Source organism: Athene cunicularia (assembly GCF_003259725.1).
Source record: "Athene cunicularia isolate RWA chromosome 7 unlocalized genomic scaffold, athCun1 chr7_part1, whole genome shotgun sequence".
Taxonomy (NCBI): domain Eukaryota; kingdom Metazoa; phylum Chordata; class Aves; order Strigiformes; family Strigidae; genus Athene; species Athene cunicularia.
Genome location: NW_020799107.1, coordinates 25,661,082 through 25,678,229, shown reverse-complemented (window position 1 = coordinate 25,678,229; position 17,148 = coordinate 25,661,082). Strand labels below are relative to the sequence as shown.

General features: G+C 41.8%; 1 protein-coding gene across 6 annotated transcripts in view; it reads left to right on the top strand.

Annotated features, from left to right (window-relative positions):
• The window catches only part of SEMA5B (semaphorin 5B), a 217,578-nt gene that overhangs the window by 122,412 nt on the left and 78,018 nt on the right, over positions 1-17,148 (top strand). For all 6 annotated transcript variants that reach the window (XM_026852819.1, XM_026852816.1, XM_026852815.1 and 3 more), the window contains 5 exons: positions 4,598-4,696; positions 5,510-5,723; positions 8,255-8,540; positions 12,817-12,952; positions 16,845-17,052. In XM_026852819.1, the coding sequence (XP_026708620.1) occupies positions 4,598-4,696; positions 5,510-5,723; positions 8,255-8,540; positions 12,817-12,952; positions 16,845-17,052 (943 nt within the window). The remainder of the gene's footprint in view (positions 1-4,597; positions 4,697-5,509; positions 5,724-8,254; positions 8,541-12,816; positions 12,953-16,844; positions 17,053-17,148) is intronic.

The window sequence follows — 17,148 nt, the reverse complement described above, 5'->3', positions numbered from 1 at the left end:
GATGGCAGACCATCTGAAACAGCTATTTTTCTCATTCAGTGTGTAACTGTGTTTTTAATCTATGATTAAAATATATCAGTATGTGATGAAATACTGTTAGCCTAAAAAAAATATAAATAATTAGAAGGAGATCTCTGACAACAGGGCTTCAGTGATTTATTCAAAGTAAAAGGCCAGTTAAAGTAGTGCTTATATATGGTTATGCTTCCAAAATAAAAATACATCTGTACAATGAGATTAAGAGTTTATAACATTTAAGAACTCCAGTGTTCAGAGACGAAAAATGAAACATCTCAAGAGGCACCTACAGCTGTTTTATTTGTAGCATCCTGAAAATGTCTGTTTGAATTTTACCTCAAACCAAATCTGGCAGGACTTCAGCCCCTCCATTTGCTGATCTGTCCACAAATTGAAGAGAGTAACAGGGCACCACTCTTGGTTCTCAAATTAGAAGTCATGTACTTTTCCTTTCTAGGAAAACAAGGGTCATTAGGCTGGAGAAAAGTGGTATCTGCTCAAATTAAAGTCTTATCTCAAAAAAGGGACCAATATGAGATAATTTTGAGGAAGGAGCAAGAACTCCAGAGTGGGTAACACACAATTCATAGGAAAATCAGAGATATGCTTAATGCTCTGGAGGTGAGCCACAGGTTTTTATCAGCTCTGCCATGTATTTAATAATAATCCCAACTAATATAACTGGGTTATTCTCATTAACCATATAAATACCCAGTCTTCCTCCTTTATTTAAATCCTTAATCTCTTAATCCAAATAATATCTTCTGTTGATGAGATTTGCAGACTGATCATACACAGATTTAACTGTCTGCTCCATAATGTGAGAGCAGGATCCAAATATTGTCTTGTCTGGACAGAGTTGGATTCATGCTTGCCAGATTTTCCAGCTGTATTAAAGCCTGTCTGAATTTTGCATCCTGCATGCCTAGAGTTTTCTAACCACATGGAAGAAACTGCATTAAATAGCTCCCATTTTCTGTAGGGTTTTGTGAGATCATTCTACTCACCAGTTGTCTCAGCTATGAATTGTTGCAGAGAGCAGCATGTTGAATGACTTTTCAGAGCAAATCCAGGCTAGTTTAAAGAACACAGAGAGGAGGTTGTTCCTTGGTAGTTATTTTGAGAATAGAGTAGAAAGAGGATCTAACTATGTGAATCTCACTGGCAGTGTCTTGAGAAAAGTCCTGCAAGCTGGAGCATTTAAGTGGTTCAGTTTCTTCTTTGCTTTTGTTGGAGGTTTTCATAGACTGATATTACTGGCAGTGCGTCATGCAGCAATGAGAAATATGAGATGAGCACAGTATTCCTCTTCAGGCCAGACAGGTTAGAGAGGTGTGGTCTGGTAGTTAGACCTTTGTTGCGTTCTTCAGGATCTCCTCTGACTCAGTGTGTCACCATGGCAAGTCCTTTAGCACCCGCATGTTTTGATTCACCCAACTGAGAGAACAGGGCAGATAATGTACATCTGTTTCAGAGCATTACTTTAAGCTGTATAAATTGCTTTGAGACCAGTGTATGAAGCATACATACTGTCATTGATCTTCCTCCAGGAGCATGGTGCACTGTTACCATCATCAGTAAGGCAGGTCCAGGGAAAATGCCTACTCAGTTAATTCAGAGAAATAACTATGGTTGGGTATGGCCCACACCTAGTAGCACTGTTATCTAAGCAGAGTAGAAACATCCACTAGTCACCCCAGTTTTTGCCTCTTACAGCCAGTGAAAGAATTAGTGGGCTTGGTGCATCTAGTTCCCTCAAAAGTATCAGCTGTCAAATGTTTCCAATCTAACACTTCATTCATACTGACTGTGCTCTTTTGTCTTTGCTACTGCAATTGGGAATGGGCTGGAAATCATAGATTAATTATTCTGGTGCAGGTTCAGACAGCAGCAGATACATTTGCTAGTCTGGTTTCTCCTCGGTTTCAGTAAGTAACTTCTGCTTTAGACTGAATGGGTACAAATAAAACCATGCTTAATTAGCCTAAAATAACACAGTATTTTACCATCTTCCAACATCCTTACTAAGCCAGGCTACTGCACCATGCCGTAAAGTGTGCAACAGATGCATCACTGTCAGTAGACTCCAGAAGACCATCCAGCACATGACCTCGCAGAGAAAGTCTTTTTTGTGTGTTGTTTTCTGAGCTGGGAAGATTTTGATAGAAATTGAAGTCTGTTAATCTCTAATATAGTTCTATGCAAAGAAGAGAATTCTGCAAATTAGGACTTTAAATTTCTGCAGGACAGGGTTTAATTAGGAATATATTGAAGTACCTAGGTAGGAAAGGGTCCAGCAACATAAATGTTATTAGCTGGTTTAGGTCAGAAGCTATGCTCAGACTCTGCACAAAGCAGAGAAAGGTGGAAGTGGAGGGAGCAGATGGGTGTTCTCTTATTGTATGAAATTGGGTGCAGAGCTGCATTCCGGGTTAGATGCCAAATCAATCATATTCTGAAACCAAAACCCTGTTGGGAGAGGAGCCCATATCTTTTTTTTTGATAGCATCCTCTCAAGAATTTCTAGTACTTTGCAGTTAAATATATAGTGGTCCTAGTATTATGTGGGATTGAATAACTGTGGTCTACAGAAAGAGGAATTAACTCACTCATGAAATGTAGACATCTCTAGGGCAGGGAATAACTAACAGGGCTCACAGCACCATGTAACAATGACAGGAGAGAGCTGGCAAGCCCTTTGTCTCATTAAAGGCAGAGACCTCTGTTCTCAACACACAGCAGGTGGGACGGTGCTTCTCAAGGTCTTATTTCATAGACCTTGAGATAGACAGACACCATGACTGATTTGCTTCTGAAACAGGAAGTGCTGAATCGACCCAGCTATGAATTTAAGCTCTCATTTTGAGTGCCAGGTATTATTTATCTGATCCCCAGAGCCCCTGTTGAGACTCAAGACTGGCAGGACCTGCTCTGTGGCACTCTGTAGCCACTGCCTGGGCTGGGGGGAGCCCCTTTGCCCTGGGTAAGTGCTCCTGGGATGGCTCTGAAGTGCAGATCCTGTGATCTTCTCCATTCAAAAGCAAGCCCCACATGTCATGCCCATGCAGTCGCTTCTCTGCGGCTAACGCTGGTGGGTTTCTGCTAAATGCTATCCTTCAACAAGTTGACTTCCATACAGCAAATGAAAGGAGATAGCACGTCATCCAGCTAAGCAAGCCTCCTCCTTTACAGATGATAGGGAGTGTTTTCACACTGCTGAATCTTGCAAATGAAGTCTTCAGGGAAATGATCAACAGTGTGGAGCCCTGTGAGACAGGGAAGCTTGCAGAGAGATTGCTCCTTACAGAAGGAGAAGCAGTGTCTCCAGCTGTAAACTCACTTTAGTGGCAAATTATGATCTATTGGAGGGGGGAAAGCACAGCAGCCAGGATAACCCAGCTGAGGTTGTTATTTTTTACCAAGTTTCCTAAACAGTAATTATAATAGACTTTCTTCACTTGGAGCCCTATGGGTGCCAGTCATTAGCCATTGCTCATCTCCTTTCCTCTGAGGTGCCCGCAGAGCCCGGGGCAGGCAGGCTGGTGCCAGGCTCGCTGTAGATCTCTCATCAGAACTGTTTGGATGAACCTTGGGGCTGGCGGCTCTTGTGCCTCTTGCACTGCCTGTGGGAGCTGCATGCTAGTCTCGCACCTCCCTTTCCCTGTGCCTACTGTTAGAAAGTCCCTGCCTCACGTGGCCTCTTCCCCACCGCTTAACTCCCTGGAGGTGCTCAGTTAATCTGATCTGCAGTTCACAGGTTTTTGGATATGAGGCTGTGGGGAGAGAGACTATGGCTCTCTTCAACAACATGAAGAAGATTTTCTAAAAAAAGCCAAATCCGATCTTGTGCTGCCACCCCTACCCCAGTGTGGGACGACAGGAGCCCCACACCTTGGGGGACTGGCATGTGGAGGGAGTTGCTCATTTGTACCAGCAAGTGGTTGTGCAGCTGAGAAGAGGGGACTTGTATTTCTCACTGGTCTGGCCTGAAAGAGAAACTCTTTCTACCATGGAAAATCCTGAGCACGCAATCCTTGCAGGAGGCAGGAAAGTAACAGCCTGTTCAAGCATGAGATTCTCCTGACCAGCTTGATCTATTAAAGAAAAAATCCTGCTGTTTTCCTGCTGGGACTGGTGTGAGTTACGGTGCAGATGGACCCACTGGCCTTCACTGGAGTTTATGTCCAGGTAGTGTTTTCAAAGCTGCAGCATTACTAGGAAAAATAGGTCAGAAGTATCACCATGAAGAGAGAGAGAATTCCTCCTCCAGTCTAAGCAGAGCACACAAAGAGGCACTTCTGTAGCTAATGCAGAGTACAGCCTGATGGACAACATCCTATCCAGGGACTGTGCAGGGCTGTTATTAGAGAAATAACCAGCAAATTGGGCTTGCTCACTTAGACCACTAACTCCCTACAGCCATGCACTGCTTGATGCAACAAACCTCAGCCCGAGTTAGAGCTAAGGAAGGGGTATTTCAGTTGCTATAAAGGTTTTGTTTGGGTTTTTTTTTAATGTAATAAATAACCCCACAGTCTCCTTTTCAAAAATGCTTTTTCTCTGTCTTGTGTCCCTATAGGACGAGTGCCAGAACTATGTCCGAGTGCTGATTGTTTATGGCAAGAAGGTTTTTACCTGTGGTACCAATGCCTTTTCACCAGTGTGTTCCAGTCGACAGGTCTGTTTTGCCTCTTTTACAGTGATGGGGAGGGCTGGATACATGCTCTGGGGAAGGCCAGTCATTTGGCAGGGCATCTTGGCTGTGGAGAATATGTTCCAAATGCAGCTGATCTGAAATTATTTTGATTTTCTTCTTTGAGTCCCTTTGGGCTGCTTCGGGGCCAGTGGGTGTATGTGCAGGTGGAGAACAAAAAACTCGTGTTATGGGTAAACTGGATCTGGACAAAGTGCTGTTCATGTAAGCCTTGGGTATGCTGCTGAAAGTGGGGAATACAGGCAAGCTTAGTTGTGAGTACCTCCTGAGCTGAATACTTCAATGTTTCCTTAAAATAAATGGCAAAATTCCCTTTGGCTTCAAGGGAGGCAGGAGCAGGTCCAGAGCAATGTTTATTTTTATATTTTTAATGCCAGTATGCATTCAGGAGGTGTCTGGAAGATTAGAAACCTGTGCTAGCAGCAGGAGCACCCGCTTACACCGAGTGGGTTGGGGCCTACAGGCTTTGCTGGCTGAGGAATTACCCTTCTTACAAAGCAGTAGGATCAGTGAGGCTCAGACACAACTTCTTATGTTGGCAAACGATGGATGTAAAGATCAATTTACAGTCATCACTGACATTACATTCTTATTACATTGGCAAACGATGGATGTAAAGATCAATTTACAGTCATCACTGACATTACATTCTTATAGCTGCCTGATTTTTTAAAACCAGAGTTTTGCTCGCAGGTACTCATGGGCAAACTGAATTCTCTATACCAGTAAGAAAGCCAGATGCTCTTTAAATTCTCTCCTCTCTCCTTTTAAATACAGGTAGGAAATCTTAGCAAAATCATTGACAGAATTAATGGAGTGGCTCGATGCCCATACGACCCTCGGCATAACTCGACAGCTGTGATTACATCACGAGGAGAACTCTATGCTGCAACTGTAATTGATTTCTCTGGACGGGATCCTGCTATTTACCGCAGCCTTGGAAATGTTCCCCCACTTAGGACAGCACAATACAACTCCAAATGGCTCAATGGTAAAGTCATGTGGGTCATAACTGAGCAAGAGGTGTATTAAAGTCAGTTTGACAGGCTTGTAAATCTTTCCCTCTGTTTTCATATTGAGATTCAGAGTTATGATGGGGAAGGGCTTCCGGTGCAATAATCAATGCAGCTTAGAAGACATTTAAAAATAGCCTGGAAGTATTTCAGAGATGTTGATTTCAAATCTAGAAAGTGAGTTTTACAGGCTACTTAACATATATAGGCACCTCTGTCTTGTGAGATTACCAAATACATCATTTTAACAAGAAAACCACTCAAAGATTTGAAGATCAAAACCAATTTAAAGCATCATATTGTTGACCCAGTTCTGCACAGTGGAACTTCCACTGACTCAGCTGAAGATCATTGGTTTCAGTGCAAGATCAGTCTGAAAATGAGAAATTTCACAGCATGTTAAGTTCCATGTGAACCCATGCTGTTGCAGATTTGTAGTTATTAAAAGCAGCTGTTACCCCAGTGTGATAATACCCAGCATCAAGCAAACTATAGAATTTCAACCAGTAATTCCTGCATTGGGTCCACATCTTCTGACTGGGGCAAAGCACATCTTGTCTTAGCAGACTGTTGTAATGGAGATCTCAGTTCCCCCCCTCTCGTTTGACTAAGGTAATTTGACAAGATATTCAGAATCTTTCTGTTGGATTTCAGGACCTTTCAATCAAAGATACGAGCAGTGGGACTGTGCGCTCCCTGGAGCTTAATGAGACTGAACTAGGCTTCTGCAGGCATATTGAAGTCAATATGGTGATCCAGAGCTTTAGGAGAAGGATATAATTGGGCAAGACTATGAGTTAGGACCAAGAAGCAGCATAACCCATATAGACTCATTAGAAATATGTGCTTTATGTCTGCGTGTGAATGAAGAATTCAGAAGAAAGCCAGACTGGAACAGGGGAGTTTAAGGAAAGACAAACTGAAACTGAGTATCTAGTCTGTGAATGGAAAGACTAACGTGACTCTTGGATTTATAACCTTGTGCAGCATTGGTGACACTGGAGTAATTTCATCCTGTTTTGGCCACTTTTCAACAAGAAACAGAAAACTTGAAGATGATTCAGAGAAGAGCCATGGAGTGATTTGAAGCTTGGAAAGCCTGCCTCACAGTGAGAGACTTAAGGAGCTCAATTTATCTTTCTGAAAAGGAGATAAAAGGTGTTTTGTTCATGATATGGAAGTACTTACATCAAGAGAAGATTTCTGGCAGGATAAAATTCTTTAATCTAGGAGACAAGTCATGACAAGAGCCTGTGATTGGAAGCTGAAACCAGATAATGTCAAATGGAAAAAGAAGTACAGGTTGCAGCTGGGACAGTCTTTAGTCATTTGAACAAGTCACTGAGGAAAGTGGTGGATGTAAAGCCAGTAAGATCGGATCTCCTTCAAAAGATGTGGTCAAATTCACCTGTTAGCTACAGGATCTGATGGTGGAATTACAGGGTGAAACTCTTGTTCATGTTTGACAGAAGGTCAGACTGGTGATCAAGATGCTCCCTTTAAGGTTCACTGTTTGTTTGAAGGAGAAAGTTTGACAGGAGATGCTTTGCAGTGCCCTCCCCTCTGCACCATCATCTGCCTCCTGAAGCTTCCTTGCAGCAGCATCAGCCTGCCTTCCACTCCCTCTGCCATGACTCTGTTCTCCTTTCATTCCTGGGCTGCAGCATTAAAGGAATTCTGTTTCTTCTTCCTTTGAGCACTGTTCAGAAATGAACATTGTAAAAGCACCCTATAAAACCAACAGGGTTTTTTTGTTTAGTCAAATATTATTCATTGGCCAATCTTTTCCCTTTGCTGAAGAAACTGTTGGGATAAAAGACCGCACTCTTTAAAGCTCTGTTAAATGCCCAATTAAAATATTAGCTACAAACCAAATTCCAGGTTCTTTTCATTTCTTGTGAAAATAATAACAATAATTCTAGGAGAAAAAGAATTAAGAAGAGCTTGTTTCAATGCTGCCAGTCTGTGGCGTGGTTTTGTTTTACGGACATAAGACAATCTTTTGTGCCTAGAAACTGGAAGGGCTTCATGATAAAAGCCAGATGTGATTGTGCTGGGAGAGCAGGTTGAATGTTTCAGTGCAGCAGTCTGGGGAATCAGGCGGATGCACACAGCATATTTAACACATCATAAGGTGCACTTCAGAAGTGAATAGGTGAAGGAACCCAATGGGAATGTTTTATGTTGTAAAATGAGTACAAGTACAGAGAATCGTCATGCATATGCAAAGTGCTGAACTCTGCTTTCACTGAAATCAGTAGCAGCTTTGCCAGTAAAGTGGGGAAACAATGGGGTCTTTCCAAGATCTGAAAAATGGATCGAGAGCTGTACCCCCGTATATCATTATTCCCATCTACGGTTTTTATGTCCTCTGCTGACTTCGAACTTCCTGTAGTCCCAGCTTTGACAGCCTGCATAAAGGGAGCTGGCGATGTAATGCATTGAGCTAGTCAGTGAGCATGGATTGATTTCTGACCTGCATAAATCTCTTCAAATGTCTGTTTTTCAGAGCCTAACTTTATTGCTGCCTACGACATCGGTTTGTTCACCTACTTCTTCTTCCGTGAGAATGCGGTAGAACATGACTGTGGGAAAACAGTGTATTCTCGTGTGGCAAGGGTTTGCAAAAATGATATTGGAGGGAGATTTTTGCTGGAGGACACATGGACAACTTTCATGAAAGCCAGGCTGAACTGCTCCCGTGCTGGAGAAATCCCTTTCTATTATAATGAATTGCAAAGCACCTTCTATCTTCCTGAGCAAGATCTGATCTATGGTGTCTTCACTACTAATGTGTAAGTTGCACGGGTTTTACTGCCCTTTTTCTATCCTTAACAATCTGAGACTAACAATATCCTGATTTCTTAGACAGTCTGAGCAATCATGTGTGAAACATCCTTTGGTTAATGTGGAGGAATAGATAGGTCGGTGTTATCCAGCATGGCAACATTGCCTTTAGGACAATGTTTTTAATCCATGTTTCATAGATTCATGGAGTGCATAAAAGGTGACTGTGCAGTTCTACGGTAGCTTAATTAGATATAAACCTGGCCTGTGACAGAATTCTGACTTTTTGCAGTTGCAATGCTACTGTTTAATTCAGAGAGCTGGTCTAAAAATGACCCAACAGAAAAATATAATTAATTTTCAGCCATGCTAACTGCCTGGACAATCTTGACACAATTGTGCGAACACTGGGGCTAGCCCATGAGATGGAGAGGTAAATATGTTTGGGAGAGAAGGACTGGAAGGAGGAGAATGAGGCAGATGGGATCACAACAGCCTAGACTGAAATCAACATAAATTGCTGTTGATCAACAATTTATAGAAGTGAGATCATGCAGGCTACACAGCATTTGACATTTCCAAGGGGGACTCTACCTCTGCTACAGACTGTTTCAAGTCCACGAATCAAAAGCAGTGTTAGAACTCTGAGGGGAAGGCATGATTTCTGAAACTTCATAATCACCTCTTCTTGGCTTGATATTGAAAAAACTTGTAATTGGAATGATTTAGTGTAGCTGTGAAAGCAGAAAGGAGAAGAGGAGTTAATTAAAAAATATATTAAAAAACTCATAATATATATTTTTAAGACAGGAGAATTCAAATAACTTTTTCTCTGAAGCCCAAGGCTAGGATGATAAGTTTGAAGCTATAACCAGTCTGCATGGTATTGAGTTTCAATAATACATGTTCTCCAGGGGAGTGTTATCCTGATGTGTGAACTTGAGAATGAAATTCTGAGTGAGTTACTCCACATGACAAACACTCCAAGTGCCTTCCTCATGCTGGGTAGCCACCTTCTTTGGGGTTTTTGTGTGCAGTGGAGTAATGTTCAATATGAATAAGGGTCTGTTTCCAGGAAGCCCACAGCAAACCAAAGAAGTGAAACCCCACTGAAGTATAGGCCTTCCTGTTTTAAAATGTCACTTGATGGTGTGGCAGGGCTTGAACTTCAGCCCTTGAAGTCACAAAACATCAGCCCCATCTTCTTGAGCTAAAGCACTGTTGGGAGTTTCACTATGAGAGTCAACAGAGCGTAAATATTATTCCTGCTCTGTAAATGCAAGAAGTAGGTAAGTGTTTGGCCACCCTTATCAATCTTCCATGTTTTGTTCCTGCAGTACCATCACCAACATCAGCCAAAAGTGAAACAGTGCAGAAGCAACTAGAAAAAATAAACAAGATTGAGTACTCCACCTTGACTGTGGACTGGGGAAAATCTGTTTTGGGACTGAAAGGAGCATGAGTTGTTCTCTAAAAACATTCAGATGATGTTAGCCAAAATTCCTGAACATTAAAAGGAAACTTGGCTACTTCTTTGGGTATTTGAGATGACACGTTTTTGGGGAGGTTTTTTCCCATTCAGAGAGGACTTTCAGGCCCATAGTGATAATGTTTTATCTATTCATTCTCCATTTAGCCAACCAAGAACAGAAGTTGGAAATAAGAAAATTATTAATAACTGTACTATATTTATCAAATCAGTACAGTTTTTGGATTATAAGTGGGGAGACATAGGCTTACTGGTTGGAAGAGTTCTCTTCTGCTGTGTCTGTCTCCCAGGTTTAACATGAGATGTGATGAGTGTTACCCATCTCCTTTGGGTTTACACCTAAGTCGCTCATCATACATTATGGGTGTACATTCTCTCTTGCATCTTGTGAGGACAACAGAATATGTAACATTTGTGTAATTGAAGAAATGAGTTATTGATAATAGCTGAAGTTAGATCAAGAAGTGTTTTGGGCCTACAACATGATGTTCTTTTGAGAGTTCAAAGTGAAAATGTTCCAATTTGTCATCCGACTGGAGAAATAATGGTAATTATTCTTTTAACTTCCACCGGGACTTATGTCATGCTGCATGAGCTCTGCATACCAAAGAGGGTTGATGTATGCTTCAGTCTGAGTTTCGTTATAACAGAATACCAATGCAACACAAAACTATGATTTTTTTTGTTTAAAGGTATTTTTATTTGGAAAGTTCATGTTTAATGCATTTAGGGTCATCTTATAACAAAGCAGTGTTAGTGGTTGTGGTAACACCCACGTATAGATTTATTGCTTCATGTTGTTATACCCAGATGAATCAGTGGGAAAGAGAGCTTTTTGGGGAAACTGCTGATGAAATATTTAGCATGTTTTTATTAAAACTTTTCTGGGAGGTAATAGAGACAATGTTAAAGCCTCCTTGAACTTAACCCATTCTCTCAACTACTTGGTTAATCACAGGAAGTAGGATGTGGGAATAAAGGAGGTTGCACTTCACACCAGGACAACACAAGGGCCAGCTGCACAAGTTGATGTCACTGGCTTGAGACTGGGATCAAACTTTTCGTATGGAGGGATGGGAAATATGCCAGGCCACAGATGAAAAGGAAAATGGGCTACAGATTTAATGGAAAACCTTTTTCCTTTCTCCTCTCTAGCAAAGGGAATGGGCTAAACTGTAGAGTCCTTAGCAGAGCCCTAAAAATATAATTAAAAAAAATATTTTAGTTAGACTAGCAATGTTTTATTCTTTCTTTCCCTTTTTCTTTCTTTCTCATTCTCTTTTTTTTTTCTTCCATGTGTGCCTCAAGGCATTTACTTGTCATCCATCATTAGCTTTGTCTTAAGAGCTGCCGACTGTGAGCATGCACTGCGTCAGCGGTGTTCAGACAAAAGTGGAGAAAGGTTCGCCCAGCGTTGCTTTGACATGTTCAAAGTGAGCTACTCCATCACTCCCGGGATGGAAGGGACAGGGGTGGGAGGGGAGAATGGGAAGGCAAAGCAAGAAGTTCTTCCTGATATTGTACTGCTCGGAAGAAATATGCTGTGAAAGAATCTGTTCTGCTTTCCAGCCTGGAATGGTGGAGCGAGGTTTTGGTTGGGTTTTTTTTGTGCAGGAGAGTGTAATTATTGGTTTAGTTAAAAAAAAAGTGTTCTTTTCAGAGAATTCAAATTGCTTTAATTAGCAGAAAGATACATACAGCAGGGCTTGGGTTATTTAAAAGGCACTGTGACAAGTCAGTCTCTTGTGCTAGTCCTATTTTTAGTTTTATTCTGATATCTTTTTCTCTAAATGTTCTTTTCCTTTTTTTTTTTTTTTTAAAAAAAAAAAAAAAAAAAAAAAAAGGAGAGGAGAAAGGGAAAGCTGGGAGCAGGTTTGAATTTCAGGTTACCACTTAGCAAACATCCCTCTTTGGGCCAGCTTCCGTGAGGTGCCCTCACCATTTCTCTTGAGGGAAAAGTTGCTGAGCCTGCTCAGGACCTTGCAGAAATGGTCCTCCATGACTGAAATGGGGCAGCAAAGGCTGACTGATCTGTGTGCGAGTCTGACTGGGCAGCAGAGCATCCCTAAAATAAGTTCCCTTCCAAAGAGTTCTTCCTAAGTGGCATTTCCCTATCCATGCCTCCCCTGGCTGGTGTATGTGTGGTGAACAGTCTGCCCAAGACAGATGCTCTTCCCATCTGGGAACACAAAGAAGTGAACTGTGATCATTGAAAACAGGCTTTCACATATTAGCAAGACCTTTTTTGCGTGCTGAGCTGCTGTAACAACCAGCCTGCACTGTCACTGTTTCCCTTCCCCTGCATGTGTGTATTTTTTAAAATATGTTTATATGTATATATAAAAATAAAATTATATATATCAACAAATATTTGGGGATATATTTTATAGCTGAAGATTTCAGGATCCTGTAGAAACAGAATTTCACCTTGAGAAACACCAAGAGATTAAAAATTAGGTTGTTTGTAATCAATAAAGATAGATGGGTTGTTAAAAAAATAAACCCAGACACAAATAATCCATGCAAATTAAACTGTATTCACCTTTCTTGTCAGAACTGCTTCTGTGGCCCTTAAATCACAGACATTTTAAAACCAAGTTTAAAATTCATTCTCAAAATTGTCATGCAAGCCCTCTGCATTTTACAATTTATTTATTTATTTTTACTCCCCGTGAGATTGGTATCACTGTACATCTACATAGCAATTTACATGTATTTTATTTGAGTGTAGTTTGTTATGATAAAAATGTCAATGTTCTAATGATTAAATTGACTTTTTTTCTCCCTTTTTCCAGAAACAGCATAGCTGCCTCAGCAGTGTGTGCCTTCAATCTGAGTGCCATTACTCAGGCATTTAATGGCCCTTTCCGTTACCAAGAAAACCCAAGATCAGCCTGGCTGCCAACATTAAACCCCATCCCTAACTTCCAGGTACTGCTGCTGCCCTTCAGTTTACTCCTGTTCCATCTACATTCTGTCACTCCTGTGATTTGTGTGGGGCTCATTTTTCCAGGTAGACCCATGGTGCAGATAAATTGTGTTTCTCCACATTTATGAGTGTTTTAGTCTGTGGAATGCCTTGCCACATGTTATTGAGACCATAGGATTCATAGCAAAAATTGAATGGTTTCACCAACAATAGGAATGTTTAGATTTTTTTATAATACTGAATGATTTAAATCTCTGTCACACTCATCACTGGCACATGAACTCTGAGAATGTGATCCTCACAAGGGGACACAGAGACATGTCCCCACCAAAACTGGGAACAACTGAAAGCTGAAGCTAGACAAAATCAAACTAGAATAGACACAACCTATGTTTTTAAACAAGAAGGGTAATTAACCTCTAGGACTGTGTAAGGATGTGATGAGTTTTCTGTCACTTGATAGGGCCCCTAAGACTACCAGTGTCTCAGTGCCAGATGGATGTCCGTCCAAGACACAGTAGCTCAGCCAGAGGTTATGAACATGTTGTAACTGGTAGAAGAGGACACATGAGGATGATCACGGTGGTTCCTTCTCACCTTAAACATCTTTGTTTTTATGAGTGAGCAGCTTTCCAGGATTATCAGTTAAGGCCAATTTGAAAATTATAGAACAACTTCAGTTGCTTTATGCCCAGATCCAGTCAGTGTGGTGCAGAGTATGCATGTGACAGCCCCAGCAAACCTGAATCTTCCGAAGCTTGAGCCTATTTTACACCTCAGTCCCTTCCCACCTGGAGAATCCTAGAGAGGATGGACTTGAAGCTGGCTCTGCTTCATTATGGCAAAGGTGCTAAGGCTGCCTGCAAATGCCATCTGCCTTCAAGCTGGTGATGGCAGGGACCTTCCGTAAAGGACTCTGCAGTCACCTGAAATCACAGCAAGAGCAGATGGGAGGCAGATCCATGCTGCAGGCAGGGACATGCTTGGGGTCCTGCTGAGGAAGCTGATTTCTCCCCCTGAATCCCCTCATGGCACCTGAGTGAGGCCTTCTGCCTGTACAAGGTGGGACAGGCTTGTGGGCTCTCAATTACCCCCTCAGCTTGGTGTGCTCAAAGTCAAGAAACAAAGCTTCAGCCATGCCAAACATAGCCAGGCTTTTTTTCTTTCTCTTTAATTTTTTTTTTTTTTTTTTTAAATTTTAAAGGGAACATTAAGGTTAACTGAGAATCAAGGACTTTCTGTCCCTTGCTGGGCTAACCAAGGAGGAATAGAAAAGGACTTTGGAAAGCATTTCCATGTAGTGAAAAGTATCAGATAAAATGTAGAGTACAAAGATTGCAGCAGCAAGATGAAAGAAAAGAGTCAGGGAAAATAAGGAAAGGAAAAGAAGGTATGTGGCAGACAAAAGGAAGATTGCAAGAAGAGATTAAGATGTTTTTCAAGTACAGGAGGAACAAGAGGTCAGTGAAGGGCCTTTAGGAGATGACAAGGGTAATTTAGTGACAGAAGAGGCAGATATTGCAAAAAAATTAAATTAATTTTTTTGCCTCAGTGTTCACAAAGGAAGATGAGGGAAGCATGCCAGATTTTTTTTTCTTGCAGAGAGGAAGGAGAAATAGTGAAGGATATAGAGGATCAGGGCAGTGCAGATAATCAGGAAATTAGAACAAAGCAAAATAAAACCAAACCAGAGGAATGCTGTGTCAGCATATGGTCTGCCAATAGACCAAAAGGATTATCTGTGACTTGATGAGAATAGAAAACAAAACCAACAATGACATTCCTGTCACTGGGACTCTTCCTTCAGTAATGCTCTAGAAAGGAAAGTGAGTGGGGATAAAAGCATCCAAATCAAGGCAGTAGTGTAAACCACAAGGAGTATAGGAAACAGCAGAAGAGAGAAATATAAAAACTCTTTAGAATGTGGGATGAGTCATGAACTAAAAAAGACCATTGCAATAGAAAAAAACAATTAAAACCCACCTGAGGACATGTCAAAACCCCACTGACGTTTCCTTAGTCTGGCTATTCAGGAGATATTAAGTTGATAAAAAAGTGACCATGTTCATAGGTGGTGGGAATTAGTATCACCCTGTTCACCTAGTTCATACAAGCTCCAAAATATTGTAGGACTTAGTATACCAGCCATTAGGATCTACATTTATTGTGTAAATGTGAGCTAGATTCTCATCAACTCACTTTAGCATGTTGTAAGAGAAGTTCTGCATGGTGTACCTCAGAAAGGCAGCCACGCTGCGAAGAATTGCTTTGATGCGTATCAAGAGTATGCACATAGGAACTTTGTACACTGTAGCTGGAGTGCTGTAAATCAACATCCTGATTTGCAGTGTACTAACTTCTCTTCCAAGGAAAGCCCAAACACCTGGACACATAATGAAGAAAAAGAAATTTGTGGGTTTTTTTCTAGTGAAATTACTCAGCTGTGAGCTTCACTAGGTGAGAAACAAGGTTTCCATGGACTGAGTATGGGAGTTAGCAGGATTTCTAGTTGTACCACTGACTCCTGTGACCTTGGGCAAGATAAATAATCAGTCACCCAGCTGTCTTTTGGAGTAATAAATCTGCTCACCATGCATGGCATTGTGAGGAAGAGTGAAGATCCAGCCCTGGATACTGACATGGACCACAAAATTGCATGGAGAATTTAATCCATATGAGGAAAGTCTGAGAGAATTGGTTTGTTCAGCCTTGAGAAGGCTTAGGGAAGACCTTGCCACTGTGTTACGGTATTTAAAGAATAGCTACAAAGAAGGTGGAGACTCCCTTTTTACAAGGAGTCACATGGAGAAGGTGAGGTGTGATGGGTATAAATTACCCCTGAGGAGATTCTGATTAGACACAAAAGGAAAATTTTTCACAATGAGAACAGTTAATCATTGGAATAATCTCCCCAGGGAAGTGGTGGATTCCCCAACATTGGACAGTTCTAAGATTCAGCTGGACAGGGGGCTGGGCCACCTTGTCTAGATCGTGCTTTTGCCAGAATGGTTGGACCAGCTGATCGTTGAGGTCACTACTCTATGATTTTATGATTCTGTGATTAATCTTGCCTTGGCTCTTAAAAATGCTGAATTCTGGAGATTTGTGTGAGATAGAAACTCAGGCCTTAAAATGTGCTATCCACCTGGTAGGATTTATGCTGGTGTTTAAAAGACACAAGATGAGCTCTCACACCCTATTCTGGATGGACAACAGCATCGAGTCTATTTCAGTGCACCCCCTGGTGCACTTGGTTGGAGGATAGATGGACACAGGTTGATCTGCCATTCGCTGTGACCATAGAAGAGCTACATGTGGGGAGGGGAGAGCTAGTAGCTAACCTGCCTTGCTTCAGATGAAGGGGTCTGTTCTGAAGGGAGCACATCAGAGAAAAGCAGTGTGGTGAGTTGGGTGCTTTGATGCAAAACTAACCCGTTTCCCAGGTTTGTTAACCCACAGTTTTTGTGCATTGTACAGACTGAGATGCCAGGTAGAGTCTGAAGATATTTGAAATGCTTCAAGTATTTATCACCACAAAAACTTTCTACTGCTAGCTTTCTATAGCTAGTTTTAATTCTTTCTTTTACTCCCCGGTTTGTTAATTCCTTTTGCCCTTCTGCTGTGCTGGCTGCAAGGTATCACCAGGGAATGAAACACCACATAGCTTGCCAGTGGACCAGCTGGAAGAAATGTTTCTAAAGAGTGGGCTACAGGCCAAAGCCAGGCTAAGGACCTATGATCAGGCTTAAGGGCCTGATCCTGTGGCCCTCACACAAACCCACCTCCCCGGGAAATGAACAGGACATGGGTTTCCAGAAGAATTTCAGGGTTTGGTCTTGGGCTGCTGGAGTGGGGAAAAAATGCAGGTGCTGAAGTTCAATCTTCCATGTTTAGTGTGGGACGCTGAGTGATGACAGCCCTAACGAGAACCTGACGGAGAGGGTCCTGCAGGATGCACAGCGCTTGTTCCTGATGAATGATGTCGTGCAGCCAGTGACTGTAGATCCATATGTGACTCAGGACAGCATTCGATTTTCCAAACTGGTGGTTGATATTGTTCAGGGGAAGGATACTCTCTACCACGTGATGTATATTGGAACAGGTAAGAGCACTGGGGATTAAGAAAGTTCCCTCCACTTGCTTGCAGAATTAGCAGCCCTGGGAACCTGGTTGTGATGTCATTACACAAGTGTAATTT